This window comes from Scaptodrosophila lebanonensis, unplaced genomic scaffold, assembly GCF_003285725.1.
Source record: "Scaptodrosophila lebanonensis strain 11010-0011.00,11010-0021.00 unplaced genomic scaffold, SlebRS2 tig00000053-arrow-pilon, whole genome shotgun sequence".
NCBI lineage: Eukaryota > Metazoa > Arthropoda > Insecta > Diptera > Drosophilidae > Scaptodrosophila > Scaptodrosophila lebanonensis.
Genome location: NW_022060548.1, coordinates 2,561,231 through 2,577,255, shown reverse-complemented (window position 1 = coordinate 2,577,255; position 16,025 = coordinate 2,561,231). Strand labels below are relative to the sequence as shown.

The following is a 16,025-nucleotide window of genomic DNA, read 5'->3' as shown; positions in this document are numbered from 1 at the left end:
CAAAGGCCAAACGAGCTAAGCCCAATAGGAAAAACAACGAGAGCAGCAGCAGCGACAAATACGAGTACAGGGAGCATAAGTTACACTCCGCCATGACGTGATTGTCATTCACATTGACGACGGCTGGCAACCCTGTGCGACAACAGCGACGAAACATAAACAACTTCATACAAATGTTATTATTGAAATTTCAACAGAGTGTGTGCGTTATGTGTGTGTGTGTGCGAGTGTGTGACGTTTGAAAGAGCGCCCAACGAAAAAGTGTTTATAACACACACATATGTACAGGGTGCAGGGGTACAGGGTGTATGTGCATACGTACGTATGTGTGTGTACTTATTTGTACACACGATATACTACAAATGACAAAAAATGATGAACGATCTATTTGTTAGCAGAAATTGCTTTCCTTTGTAACCGAAACCTGAATAACCTTTATGAACATAAAGGTTAAATAATAAATAAAAGTTACCAAAAGGCGAAAAAATCAAGTATCTGCCTATATTATAAAATTACCAACCATTTTCTGCAGAGCATTCCAATTATTACCAGTACTTGTATATAAGTAGTCAATTGGTTTGGATAAGTAAGCAAACAGAAAATCTCTTGAAAGAAACTTGCTAAACTAAACTTTTGTTATATAGTCAGATCATTCTAATTAATGCGTATACTATATAATCATTCCTTTCTTTTTCAATTTATAAAGAGCCATAGCAACACTTTTTTTGTAACAGATTTAAAATTGTTCTGCATTTGTTTTTTTTTTAATAAATATGAATGACGAACACTATTTCAGCATTTATAATGGCTTAGAAGCAAAAAAAAAAACATTGTTAATAAAGTAAGGAGCGTTTGTTCAAAACTTAGAATCTATTGTAATTTATTCTATTATCGTACATTATTTTTAGAGGGTCAGTAAAGGTGTAACTATCTCTTTACGCACCTCCAGTGAGAAACATCCGACGGTTAACAAATTGTGGAATAAATTCATAATAAAAAGAAATTATTTAAAAATATAACATTCACTACAATTGCAAATTAAAAGAGTACTTCTGTACGATCCACATTTTGGAACACTTAAGCACTGACTTATTTGCTCATATGATTGAAAAACAAAATACTAACGATTATAGCCCTATTACAACACTCTAAGAACCGAGCTTGAATACTAAATACAAACATTAAAAGTTACCACAAAAATGTCGGTCAGACACAAAATACATATAAAATAAAAAAAAGAGCTAATTAAATAAATAAAATATTGTAAGTCAGAATTTGCATCATTTGAATTGTAGTATAATAGAAAATATAGTAAATAGATGTACGCAATTATATATAAAGCCGACTTCACTGCAATCTAATTTATTTAGACAAAGTAAAAGGTATTTAGGTTTAAATAGTCGCATAGTATTGTTTAAGTTAAACCTTTAATAATAATGCCCTCTGCATAATTTTTCATCTTCAGCTAGCACAAATATAACTTGTACTGTGTATAAGCAATACCCTACCTAACACGCTCGATTAATTGTTTCTAATCGAATTTGGATAAACACTCAAAATTCTGAAATAAAGTCCATTCATTGATTGATTGATAAGTAGCTAAATTTCATGACAAATTTATAGACCAAGATATTCGTTCTTCAAGCTGCCGCACATATGACAAACAAAATATGGTACCCCATTCTAGGGTAGTCAGAACTGACAACAACTGATAAGAATAGTCGTGGGGTCGCAGTCAAGCGACATATGTTTCTTCGTAGCCATGAAAATTGTGTAGGTGCCGTAAAACATCAAAAACCCGCGCAGCAGCCATCCGACCGTCCCAACCCCAAACCCCAAGCCCCAAACCCCAGACCAAAGCATTATTATTTGTGACTACGTCTACCACCCCGTGGCCGCATTGTGGCTTTTATGCGTTTGTTGGTTGGTTGGTTGGTTGGTTGGTTTGTTTATTTGTGTGCCTTTTTCGTTTCGTTTTCTTTAGTTTTATTATTTCTCATATGCTTTGACGATTTCCACCGACGAGAACAACTGACGGCTGACGTCTAACGACAGGCGGCAGTGAGTTTTGGAACTACAGGCATACAAATGTGACATTGCGCAGCTCGTTGGGTGGCTGAGCAATCGCGCAATTGCTATATATGTTGGGGGTGGGGGTGGGGTGGGGGGAGAAAACTAGCTGCCTCCCTAACTGCCAAATGTGATACGTCTTTTTGTTTGGCTTTTGTTTGTCTCATCTTCGTTTCGTGTACTTACTCCCGTATACTTGTATTGTTGGGCATTGCTCACATAGTTAGATAAGACAATATTATTTTATTGAAGCTTTAGCCGCCTTTTGCGGTCAGTTTTGCTGAGTTGTGGCATTGGATGCGTGTATTGTTGGCTTACGAGCTTTAAGAGCGAATGCTTGTCATCTGTATTGGTCTCAGAGGGCTACGTGATGTTTATAGATGGGTTACTAATATGCAATATGTTATGTATTAAAGATATTAAGCAGCATCCAAAGTGCTGCTCTAAGAACTCATAATATATATTTATAGTATATGTAGGATAAAGAGTTGTGTAAAAGTTGTGGCTATATTAAAGATAAGCAATTCACAATGAGTGGCACAACAATTGTTGCAATTGGTTTAAGTTACGCGATTTCTAAGTTATGCCAACAAAACAACCATTTTATTTCAAACTTTTTTCTTGTTTTTATATTGAAAATGTACAAAGATCCAGTTATCTAAACTACGAATTTATGCTTGTACACATATTGACATTAACTTCTCCGCAAAATTGATTTTTTATATTTCAAATAAAACATATATTAATGACACTTCTGTTTAGTTAATGAATAACATCAAGAAGCGTTTATTCTTACACAAAAATACATCTGTCTTAGCTACAGGCCACGGCCAATAGTTGCCATTCATCAATTAGTTTAGAGAAAATAAAAACGGCTTCGTACTTGATTAGAACAATCCCTTAATGTTTTATTAACGATTACATCTGATCAATAGCTCCCAATAGCTTCGGCATTAACTCATGCTAGTTGAACAGTTAAGCTCAAGTAAGCCAAAATATATCTTTAAGCTAACTCTGCTAACCGTTAAGCTGACTAATAAATTTTTCAATTCGCCGCCGCTAGTTCTCTGCTACCATCAAAAGTCCAGCGTGAACACACGCACACTCGCACACACACACTTGCACACGAACTGAAGCAAACATAAATCTACATGGTCGCTCTCATAAATATTTCATTGATGCGCTTCAGTGCTCATTTCGCTGCTTCTTCTTCGTCTGCTGCCACATACATACTTATAACTAAAATATTTCTGTCCAGCAGGCCAGATGGCTTACATTTCCTTTACACTTCCATGCGGTATAAGTACAGCAGAGCATGCCTAAAAGAAGCTAAGAATGTCAATAAACAAATGTTAGCGATTCATGTAAAACTCTTTTAAAGAGACAATAATAGCTGAATCGCACTCAGCGATACCTGATCAATCAAAAAAGAAAATGTTCTGTTATAGAGATGTAGATGCAGACAAGCATAATATCGAAAATGTTAAAAAAAAACTCAACTGGCACAAAGCTGAGTCCAACTTCTTGACTATATTGAACATTTAATGTTGATAACATTTAAATTTATGAAAAAATGTATAGGCATTGCAAGAAATATTTTGTTTAACAATAGTGGAATGAAGCTGAGAAAATAATCCCCAACTTTGGTTATCCTGCATCTTAGAGTTTTGAAGATCGACGTATTTAAATTAACATAGTTAAACGAACCAACTATTTACAGGTATGCCGACAATAATACGAAGGCACTTTTTGGAGGAAATTAATGTTGTCGATACCTTTTTATAAGTAGTAAGATCTTATCATTTTTCTACTGCCATCTTTCTTCTTATTCTTATCAACTAATTAGACCTGACCAAGTAGCTGATGTCGATCCTGCGCTTAAAATTGACAAACATGATTAGCAGGCATTATAGAGTGAATGGGTACTATATAGTGAGTACCCTTGATAAAACAGCTCTTAATGCTAGTAAATCTTCAAATATCATCAATATCAAAAAACAGTGACACTTATTTTGTGTAAATCCATTTCAGTTGCTTTAAATATTTCTTTTCGCCGATATACACTGTACCCACGAGTATATGAACGCGTATTGCATGCGCTTTTTTCTTCAATACATATGTTCATTCAATTTTCTTCTGCGCTGGCTGCTGCTGCTGTTGCTGCTGGTGCTCGTCTTTTATTGATGACATGACAAACAAGGTACGATTTCCGTGCTTTCCAAAAGTTCGGCAACAATTTTTCTTACGCTTGCCCTCTTCGCCTTTGCTGCTCCCGTTTCCTTTCCATTGGGTTCTGTTCCTCCTGTTCGGGTCCGTGTCCGTGTCCGTGCGCTTTGCTATTTTATTTGTATGCACATTAACTTCATTTTGCAATCACGCGCGCCATAAATCCAATTTAATTGTGCTGCTCACTCGCACACACACATACAAATACACTTGCTGTCTGGCTCAGTCGCTCTCTGTTGCTCTCACGCATGATTGCATGCAGCTTACGTTGCGTATACTTAATTTTTGTTCGTTCACTCGCTCGCTTGCTCGCTCAATGCTAAATAGACGCACATAAATTTTCTTCGATATCCGCATGATTTCGCATTGCATTTTGAAAAATAGATTTTTTATATATATACTATGTATAGTATACTGTTGCTTTGGTGATGTCTGCTCTTTGCGCCGTGGCATACATTTTGCTTTTGCCCATTCCGCCCGTGTGCTGATTTAGTGCACACCATTTTTGCCCGCCTGTATACTCGTATATAATGTGTATATTTGAGATATCACCTTTTTTCTAGTACGAATCCCTTGTTGTGATTTATGCGAGATTGAAACGCTTCACAATTTCATGCTAATCGGACATGGCCGAAAGTCATTTGCATTGCTCGAATGGCACTTAAATGGCCTGACCATTTCAATTTGACAACTTGACTAAGCATTTGCTAATTTGAGCGCCATTTTAAACTGGAACAGTGTTCAATAGGCTATGACATGCGATATTTTTCACAACACAGACGAATCGTGTGTCCATTTAAATCAATTTAGGCAGCCATTGGCAATTGTAGAAGGTTGGATTATGTATATAGTTGGTGGGCGGATATTACATTTGTGGTTATAATTTGCTCAACAATTTGACTATTGGCATAAAACTTGACATACTATATAACTAAATAGTCTCTAAAAGTATTGACTTACAAAATTTATTAATGTTTCGAGAACTACAGAACCGGAAAACTTAAAAATGCCATTCCTTAAATCTTGTTGAATCTGGATGCCAAAAGTGCATTGTCAGGAAGTGGGGGAGTTTCCTGAATAAACACAATCTTTTACTATTCCAGGTTTGGTAAATCTACAAGTAGCATTTATACTTTTGAAGACCCCTACGGCCATTCAGACAGGCGAACATGACTTGAAGACGCAACTTGTTTTGAAAATTAAGAATATAAATTCTTTGTACATTTTTAAATCAGCACTTAAATAATAAGTATCAATAATATTAATAATCATATATATCTAAATAATATGATACTTAGATTCGAGACATATCATTGAAGTCTTCAAGTTCTTCAGACCAATAGGCCAATAGACAAACATCTATAACTCAGTTTTTCATATCACATTTTTAACAAAACTGATTCCGTTATATATATGTCCATTATAGATATATTCTATAATGAAAGTAGTCAACAATCAAAGTCAGAAAACATAAATGAAAGCTTACAGCAGATCCTGCATTTGCTCTCGATAAATCAACATATTCCTTAGGTTACATCGCACATAAATTTGTCAGTTCTATCCCCGCAAACAATATATAATTTGCAAGCTATCCATTATAGTTCCCTCATCCAATTATACAAATCAGACTTGGTCTGACCACTCCACTAACTGGCCATAAATTACATGCTTTTTGCCATAAAGTACACATTTGTCCGAGCGCCGTTAAGCTTGTTGCAGGAATTTTTAATAAACATAGCAACTGTCAAATCACTGGCGGAAAAAGTAGGGAAGAAACTGCAAATTTTAGCAATAAATTCGTTGGTTGGCATGAAGGGTGCGGCTCATTAATGCAACAAATACGCCCTGCATCGTACACAGACACACAAACTCGCAGGGCCCCCTACAATTGACTGCACTTGTGTTGCAAATAGTGGAGCTCGTTGGTCTGTTCACTTAGTTGTCAGCGACGCCATGTCACGCCACAGGCAGCAGCATGGACACCAAAGCCACAGCGCCACCATAGCCAACACCACTAGGTTGTTGGCAGAGCGCGGTGTCATGCTATACGCTGCACAGACTGGCTCAATTAAATAGGGACAATTGTTGTACTTCTTTTGAAAAATAAACAAAGTAAATACATACTAAATAATACAACCTATTGACATTGTAATCTACAAATATACCTGTCATCATCAATCATTAATTCTGAAAGTAAATTAAATCCATTGATCTCCAAATTTGTTTGTTAGTAGTTTCTTTTGTCGATAAAATACATTTTAGCTGAGTATCGAGACCAAAGGAATCACAATATATAGCTCATGCCCACATTTTTAAGCTTATAAATTATTTGTCTGTTGATTAAAGAGCTAAGAACTATGACCATGTGTTGGGTTTTCCAATTAAAAAAAGAAGTAAGACTTGTTCCGAAATCGACTTACACGAATTGGTGCATATAATTTAACACCTCCATTCAATTCGAATGCAAATTTTTAAATATGAGCCCTCTAATATTGACAATATAATAATAATAATATAATATATGAATTAGTCTTAAAAGGTTATACTATATCATATATGACTGAACTACGTAATCATGGTTTGAATATCACATCTAAACTATTATTTCAAAAAGATATTCCAAATAATTGGGTTTTTTATATATTATTGCGAAAAAAGTTTTGATAAACTATTGAATTGCTATTAAAAAAGAATTAGAATTGATAAAAAATATATAGAACACTTTCCTTGTTAGTTTTGACTCAGATTCAGTAATTGGTTTAGGTTTAAATTTAATTATAATTTAGTAGTTGGTTAATAAAAGATTACAAAAAAACGGTGTCTTTGTAAATATAAATATATAAATTTAAGAACAAATCAGAAAAAATTTGAATCAATTATGGACTAATTACTTATAAAATGGAATCTCAGCTTCCTTTCAATTCTTTCCATTTCGCTCATTGAATATTAATTACTGCCTCTATTTTAATTAAAAGCGCTGTAGTTTCAAGAACACAAACTCCGATTGGTGTATGTGGTCAAGTGACTAGGGCCCCCATCCCTCTTTGTTGAGTTATAGTTCGCATTTCCGGCGTTGTCATTTCATACTAATCAACATCCGTTGAGCGGAATTTCAAATTTTACTGCATAATTTCGTTTCTGTGCGCGTACTTGCGAGTATGTGTGTGTGTTCAGCAACAACTACATCAGCATGTACAGCCAATTTGGTGGCCCGAGCTTATGCAGTGGCCACTTTTTGATTTGTGTGCGTGCGTGCGGGCTCTCAATGGCCAAAACGTAATATTTTCTATTTCTATTATAGGCATTTGTTACAGCATTTACATTGTAATTACATTGCGAGCGAACGCGCGTAGGCGTGTGTTGTAAGCAGCCAGCATTGCCGCTGCAGTGGCCAACAGTGCGTATAAGTGATGTGCATATAAATTAGATTTGCTTCGCTGCGGCTTTCAATTCGCAAATATAAAAAAATCCACCACATCTAACAATAGGCCCTCGATAAAACAAAACAAAAAATCGTTTTTCAAGCTCACTACTTGCTCGTAATGATGAGGAATGGGTAAAAATATGAAATATTTATTAAAAGGTAGCCCAAAACGAACAAAGACTGTACGAGTTTGAGGTCAAATTAATAATAATTGAATAAATGTATATAAGTAGATTTTGAAATTAAAAATGACTCCAAAAATTAGCTTCTTAAATTTTATTAATTAATTAAAAATGTAGTCAATAATTGTCAGCCTTTTATTAGATTTGTAAAGGGTATTTAATATTTAGGTCGATTCCTTCACAAATTAACCCTAAAACTAGAGATACTTGAAAGTAAAACAGTTCATATGGTATTATGAAGATAGAAAATATACTATAAGGCAAAGAATACAAATAATACACAGATATTGTTGAACTAAAGTTGCGCTAAAGATTAAATCCTCTAAAAACTTACAACTTTCAAAGCCCTGTAGAAAAACTTTTGAAATAAATTTAACACATCTTTATTTTTATAAGAATGCCTGCTTTTTTAGCCAAGCCGATATCATCATTCTGTTACTCACTTTAGGTTGCCTGCAGTTAATTTTTGTCGGCTGCTTCCTCTCCTCTATTATTGCTTGAAGAGAGGTGAAATATTTGATTTTCCTCTTTAGAGTGTCTGCTGTATTATAATGTAAGTATGTATGATCGTACATATAAGTATGTAAATTGAAAATTTATTGCGTGCACATTCATTCGTTCGTTTGCGGCGCTGTTTGCCGTATACACATTACGTATACGCACGGTTGTTAATTTCATATTCATAAATGTGGCCGCCACTCCATGCCACTGACGTTGTGCGCCAAATATTGCATAGTTCTTTAGCGCACTGTGCCACTTTATTATGCATTTGGGCACACGTGTATTAAACGCATGCTCGTATCCTTTTGCGCAAACTGCCCAGGCTCAAGGTCCTTATTGCTCATCCAAGTGCCCAGTAGTTAAAGTAAGCTTTGCCCAACTCGCTCGCTCTCATTCTTTATCCCACCGGCTTGCGCTCTACGAGTACTTCACTCTGCTCTTGCCCTTGGATGGTCATCTTGGCTTTCTAGCCATGCGCTAGCCATAATCCTGCTCATTGGCTTTGAATGCTCTCTGGTGTATTGTTCGCTGTAAGTACTTGCCGGCAATGGAATCGTGTTGTGACAGAGACGCGTTCGCTTGAGTTACTACGGGTAATGAAATTATGAAAGCAAACGTGTGTACAAGTACCACAGCAATGGTGCAATGCGTTGAGTCACAAGAACGAAGCCAAGGGCTTGGAATCCTGCCAGATGGCTATTTATGGCTTTAAGCATTGCTTTCTTTTTAGCATGCTTCATTAAATATGATTCCGCAAAGCTGACTTCTAAAACAAAGCAAAATTCCTTCCAGTTTATACTAATTGCAGAAAAAATATATTTTAAATTTCATGCATTACTATAAAAAACGAGGCATAATTGGTTTTTAAGAAAGTTGCCAGTTAAAATTATTCATTTAATCTGAGACGAATCTGACCACAGAATAAGTATTTAAAAAGTAAAGCTAAGCTTCCATTTTCTGTTTTATTTTAATAATTAATAAATAAATAAATAATACAAACATATTAAATAAATACTATAAGCACAGTTCTTTAAGCAGACCTCTCTTTCCTCGCTTTATCCTTTTGTCTTACTGCGACTTTCCATCTTCTTAGCCCTGTGACGACCAGTTTTTTTTTTCCAGTACAATCCTCATATTTATCGCGGCTTACATCAACCCTAAGCTTACGCATTAGACTGTCTATATGGTCTTTGCAAGTCAAACATATTGAACAATAACTGCCCAACATTCAACCAACTGTGCACTTTTATGGCATGGTTGACAAGTCATTTAGCGATTTGCCGCCATTTTTGCTAACACACCAATAAAAATGGTATTGTGAGCAGAAGTCAACACAGTGCAGTGTAAACAAGCCAACAAATTAACTATCTTACATATTATTATATTATTATATTATATTATAACTGCGCACATTTGCACTTTTGCGAGGCAATCGAGGCGACGAGTTGAACGACATCGCAAACTAAAAATCAACAGAAAAGTCAAACAGCCAGACAGGCCAGAAGGCTTAAATCAGGCGCAGTCAGTCAACCAGTCAGGCAGTCAACTTTGATGGATAAAGATAAATATTCCATCTTACAAAAAGCGAGCTTGTGATACCCTTAAACCGCTTCGTTTGAAACTTATTGCATTCTTTAACAAGAATATACCTTTAGAGCGCAAAATTTATTGAGCAAGGCAAATATACATGTTTTAAAATATCAATTTAACTCTAACAAATATTTATTTATGTTGTCTCTTTGCTTTCAATCAAGGTTTACTCTGATTATTGATATTACAAATATTTCAAATGGAGAGAAACTAATTTAAAGGAATAGCTTGCTGTTAATCAAACTAAATAAAAATATTTAAATAATAAACAATTTAACCCTAATCAGCTGTGCTTTGGCCATATTTGAAGCAAATAAATTGAATTTAATTTTTCTTGAAATATTATTACAAATTTTATTGGTCATGGGTATACCAAAAAAGTGTGCATGCCTCATGAATCTAACAGCAGAAGGTGTCCATAAAGACTCCGCACTACAGGTACATATAAAAATGTATGATCAGCATAACCAAGGGAATCTATATAGAATCCATATCCGTTTGTATGAACACATATATAACCTGTTTATAGGATAGGATATATCGGTCCAAATTGACTCTTAATATAATAAATATATCTTAAGCAAGTCTGGTACTTATTTGTGCTATGAAGTATTATGTACTATAATTTATTCATTATTATATTTATGCGACGATAGCAGTGATTGCTGATTAGATATTGACAATAAAAGTGATTTAAAATCATGAAATCATTGCAGTGATATTGGAGTCGATAACATTTATTGATTCAAACAAAGAGCTGCTTCGAAGCTCTCATTATTTATGAATCAGTTATATATTTGGTACTTTATGAATGTTTGTTCGTAGATCCTCTAAGCCATATTAGCTTTCCAATAATGTATTTAAACTAACGCTGCAATATTTGATAGAGCGCATCTGTTTAGCTTCTATGTGTTACAAGTTGATGGAGCAAGTCTGTAGAATCCTTTTGTGAAGTGCAGCAAAAAGTGTTGACGATGTGTGTGTGTGTTAGACTGCGCGTAATGGCTGACGCTCTTTTGTTTGCTGCTGCTGTTTATGTTGCAGTCTACAAATTGACTTCACTTTTAGTTGCCGATGCCTTGTACGCACACACTCACACACACACACACACACACACACACACACGCAGAGTAAACATTTGCTTGTTAATATGCCGACATAGGCATAATACAAGTATAAAGCAATAAGTAGCTTACAAGTCAGCTGCGCTAAACGACCGCCAATTCCAATATTTCTTCAATATACAAGTATCTCTTTCTTTCTGCCCTGCTTTATCCTATTCCACTTCTATATCTTCTGCAGAACTACAACAATATCAACAACAACAACAACAGCAACAGCAGGCGAGCAAACATCAAGCGAACGGCACTGTTCTAACAGGTATTCAGGCGCATCATATACGTGCGCCACGCCCACCCCTACGCACCGCCTCTTCCAGCACCAGCTCCACGGGCATGGGTCCCGTCAATGGGAACATGCTGCTCGATCAGACGCCCTCGGGTGGCAGCAGTAGCAGCGGCGTCAGCAGTGCCCCATCCTCATCGAAGGGTCACACACATGCGCATGCGCACGGACACAGCGCGACGTCCTCCTCAGCAGCGGCGGCGGCGCAACAACAACAAGTGCCACAGGCGGCGATAGATGAGATGCGCGTCTGATAGGTATCGGTCTTTGAGTTGGACTTATAGTCGTCAACGGGGTAAGTCTAAAGTTGAATTATATTACTGTTGCCATGGATATATAGTTTTGGGGTACACTTTTAAATAATAACTTTACAAGCCTTAGCTTATAAAGGTTAAAATAAGTTTAAAGACAAACATTTAGTTTTTTTTAAAAAGGTCAAGAAATATGCCTGTTACCCACATTTGGGTAAATTGCATTTAAAGTTGCAACTAATTAAAAACTGCTTCATGTGCAAAATAAATTGCAAAAATAAAATAAAACAAGTATAACAACATCAATATATTCATTTCAATTATATTATGTATAGGTTATGTCAAAACAAGGGTTTTTTTTTAAATCTTTAGCTTAACCATTTTTAAACATTCAGCGAACCGAGAGTCTACTCAAGGAACTGAAACTATCTATGCCAGCCATGTCAGGCCCCAAAGCAAAGGTTCGAATTGGAACTGTGTAGAACGAGTAGTTTTTTTTTTAATTACTTGTAAACAGCATTTACATCAAACATACCTTGAAAACCTTTGCATTTGTTGGCGTTTTTAAAGACAGCTCGACCATTTATTTATTTTATTTTCTAATGCACTAAAACTATTATAAGTAATTTTTTTTTGCAAATATGCACTGCATAGTTTAATTAAAAGTCGAGCTGAAGAGATCAGATATGCCATCATCAAGCATTCTTGCAAGCTTTCTTTAAAGCTATTATCAGTCAGTGATTCTTCACCTTTGATTTTTAATTATATTTTATTATTTAAGTATTTTAATTTTAATTTATTTTCTTCTATCTTTTATTGCTATTTTGTTTTTCATCTCCACTTCTTTTTTGATAGGTCTAATAACGTATCTGACTATTCTCTGCTGTGAATCGGGGCATAGCTGGCCGTTTGGCAAATAAAATTCCCCCACCGTGTCGGATTCGTTATTAGATATTTTTGTCATTTTTATAGGCTTTTTTATTTCTTGAGTTTTACTTAGTTTAAGTTATCTATTGTATTGTATTGATTTTTTATTGTTTGTCGATGGAAATAAATAAATAAAATAAGATATTTTATCGAATCTAAAACTATGCACATATCCCAATTTTAATAATTTGAATGTAAAATATAATACTTATCGAATTACTTAAGTTACGCAAAGCTAATGTGTAATTTAGCATTTTGCATTAGCATTTTTAAAAATAACTTATTTTCGATCTTCTTGGCGTTTTTTCTTTCCTTGCTCCATTTTCAGTTCATGCCGATGTCTTTTCATACCTGGTACGACCCGGCTTAAGTTCTCCGCAAGTTTCGGCTCCATCTCCATTGTGTGGTCTGAGGTTTTTTTTGCAACTGTACGGACAATTGGCAGCTCTCTCCTACATGTCCCACATTTAGAATGTTCCTTTTTAATGTCATTTCTTATAAAAAGTAGTCTCAGGCCATCGTCGATTTTCTTCACAGCTCGTTTCATTATTTTTTCTCGAAACCCGCGACCCTCAGACAGATTCTGTTCAGTCGAGGTATTTTGTTCACACTTTACTTCTCCTGCGCTTTCATTTCTGATGGCAGAAGTACTTATTTGTGTGTCAGAATCAGCGGTTTCCGTTTCAGTCAGTTGGCTTAAATTTTCCTTAATTGTGCGCGTCTCATTGCAATTGCTTGTTTCTTTACCGTCTGTTTGAGTATCTGCATCTTTTTTCTCCACCGGCTCCTTTTTTATCTGTTTCTCATCTTTCTGAATCGTGTCGCCGTCTCCACCATCCTGCTTTTTGTCTTCCGAGGTCGGCTTCGAATCATCATCATCGTCATCATCTTCAGACTCCGTTTCGCACCAATAATTTAATGGATTCCTTTGAAAATCATAAGCTAGTTGTCCGCATTTATCAATCTGTCCGTATTCATATAGATAATATTTTCCCTTCAGCTCACGTATAATGCCGAAACGCAGGCCAACGTCCAAGGCTTTGCGCAACTGCTGTATGCAATAATTGTGGCGCCATCTGCAGTTGATTGTTGTCAAAACCAAATCGACTATATCCTTCCAATCTGTTGGCGGATCCAATTTCTCTAGCGCTTTTGTTAAATGTAAAGCATATGTAGCCCTAGCCATTATGTGGTTGAAAATTTTCTATCGAATAAACTGTGCCCCAAACGCAATTTTATTTCATGTGTCGAAATAATGTAGACTCGAAATTTTTCAATCGAAATATAATCCAAAACTAACTAGATGCTCAAAACCAAACCAATCTGACAAATTCCTAAAAGCTTAGCATTAAAATGTTATTTCTTTTGTGATTTATTAAAAACAAAAAATGCATTTATTTTAAATCAGATGAGTATTATTCTTAGCACAGTATCTCCAGTATACTCCCGTACTAAAAAGTTGAAATACTAATTATAAGTAGCAAGTAGAAGGAGGCAGGGCGAACCGCACTTTGCTCGTTTTCCCGCTATTCGACTGAATTAATCCCGAAATCTCTTGAGGCATAACATCTTGGGACACCAAGCTTTCATGTAAAATTGTCTTTATTAAAAACAATTTAAAACCCCATTACGATCTGTTCTTTGTATCAGCTGTTGATCACTATAAGTTTAGTTTTCATCAAATCAATAGTTATGAGTTTTTTTTTTAATATCTCACAATAATTTAAAGTTTTATTAAAATTTGTGAATTTCTTATACCTGCCATAGGAATAATTGTTACAACAAGCTTTGTTTTGAAAGACTATAATGGGGAAAAGGTGGGTATAAGGTATATAGGATTCGGGCTGACACCGCTTTAACGTTCCAACAATTTTGTTGCTATAAATAAATTTCTTTCTTTTTCTCCAAACAAGAAAGTTCGTTAAAAAAAAGGGACATTTGTAAACAATGTGTGTTGGGTTGCTGCCTTAAGGCAACTGCCACACATTAAAAGCCAATATTTTGTCAACCTCGCTATTTTTTGTATACTCCATAAAAACGAAGTCAAACAAAACAAATTTTTAAAATGCATGCTGAAAATAAATATAACGAAAAAAAAACATAATTATTTTCAAAACAAAGCCCCAATTGCGCTATTAATTTGACAGTAACTATAAAAAGGCATTTTCACATTCCATTTGCACGTTCACCCATTTTCCCACACCTTATGCCCATGGCTATGACAAAAATGTACAACCCTTTACCGAAAATGTGAAAAAAGAATAAGAAGAAGAAATGATGACAACACGGGAAAATATGGGCGTTGCGCTCGCTGATCAAAAATAACAAACGGCATGTCAAACATGTGGCAGCAAAAAAATGTTGCCTCTTTATTTCATAGAAAAAATTCTCCGCGTTGAGCTTTCTGTGTGTGTGTGTGTTGTGTGTGTGTGCGTGTGCAGGTAAAGGTAAACTTGATTGTGGCAGCAACTGACATAGAAAAATGTGCGGCAACTGCTGCTGTGCAAGTCACATAATAGAGTCATAAAAATATATATGTAGTATATCAAGTAAGAGAGCGCATATATGTTGTTAATTTTGTACAAATTTCAATTGTTCTCAAACAAAAGAAATCTTTCGAGCAATATATATCCTTATGGTACTAATAATGGCATAATCCAGGTCTACAATCAAATTCAAAAAAAAAATATATATACAAAATATTTAAATTAGTTTGAGTAGAGTTAATATATCTATTTGATATTTAACAATAATTCAAATTCAGCCCACAAATTTAAATTTAAAAAAAAAAATGTCCAAGCAAGGAAAGTTTCATGTTTAAACTTTGTTAATATATTAGTTTAAAAAGAAATGCAATACTCTGCCCTCTTCTGCAGCAGCATTCTTATCATTTTTAATTTAAAATTAAGAATTCGATTCGACTTCTCCACCCGATCAGCCTATTTCATAACAGTTTGCCAAAATAGATCACAATTTAATTTCGTCATAAATATCTATATGAAAATACATCACGAAAGGAAGATATAGCATAATCGTTGTCTTTATTTTATCATATGTTAAAATTCCTATTGTTCATGAACTAAACCATCTCCAATAGATCAGTATTTATAAGTAAATTATAAATTTCTTCTTTTTCCTTAAATACTGTCTATAATAGACATTCTGTTTAAAATCAAAACTAAGCTGACGGCAGCTCCCTCATAGACTAGTTCAAAGTAACTAAGCAGGCGGTTAAAGACTCAGTCAAATATGTTTCAAAGCAGCATTTTGTATATATAAAACATACCTACATATGTATATAGTTTAGGGTATACACATGTAACAAAAAAGAAAACATAAAGACTGTTCATTTTCAACTAAAAATTCCTATTCCTACTCTTTTCAAATGTTGAGCATAATTTAAATTCGTTTTTTAATTTAAGAAGCATTTAAATTTAAAGTTAAAGCAAT

General features: G+C 34.9%; 1 protein-coding gene across 1 annotated transcript in view; it reads left to right on the top strand.

The window, feature by feature from the left end:
• The window catches only part of LOC115623785 (neuroligin 4-like), a 48,798-nt gene extending 37,147 nt beyond the window's left edge, over window positions 1–11,651 (top strand). The window contains exon 10 of the mRNA XM_030518326.1: window positions 11,296–11,651. Within this exon, the coding sequence (XP_030374186.1) occupies window positions 11,296–11,651 (356 nt within the window). The remainder of the gene's footprint in view (window positions 1–11,295) is intronic.
• The last annotated feature ends 4,374 nt before the right edge of the window (window positions 11,652–16,025 follow it).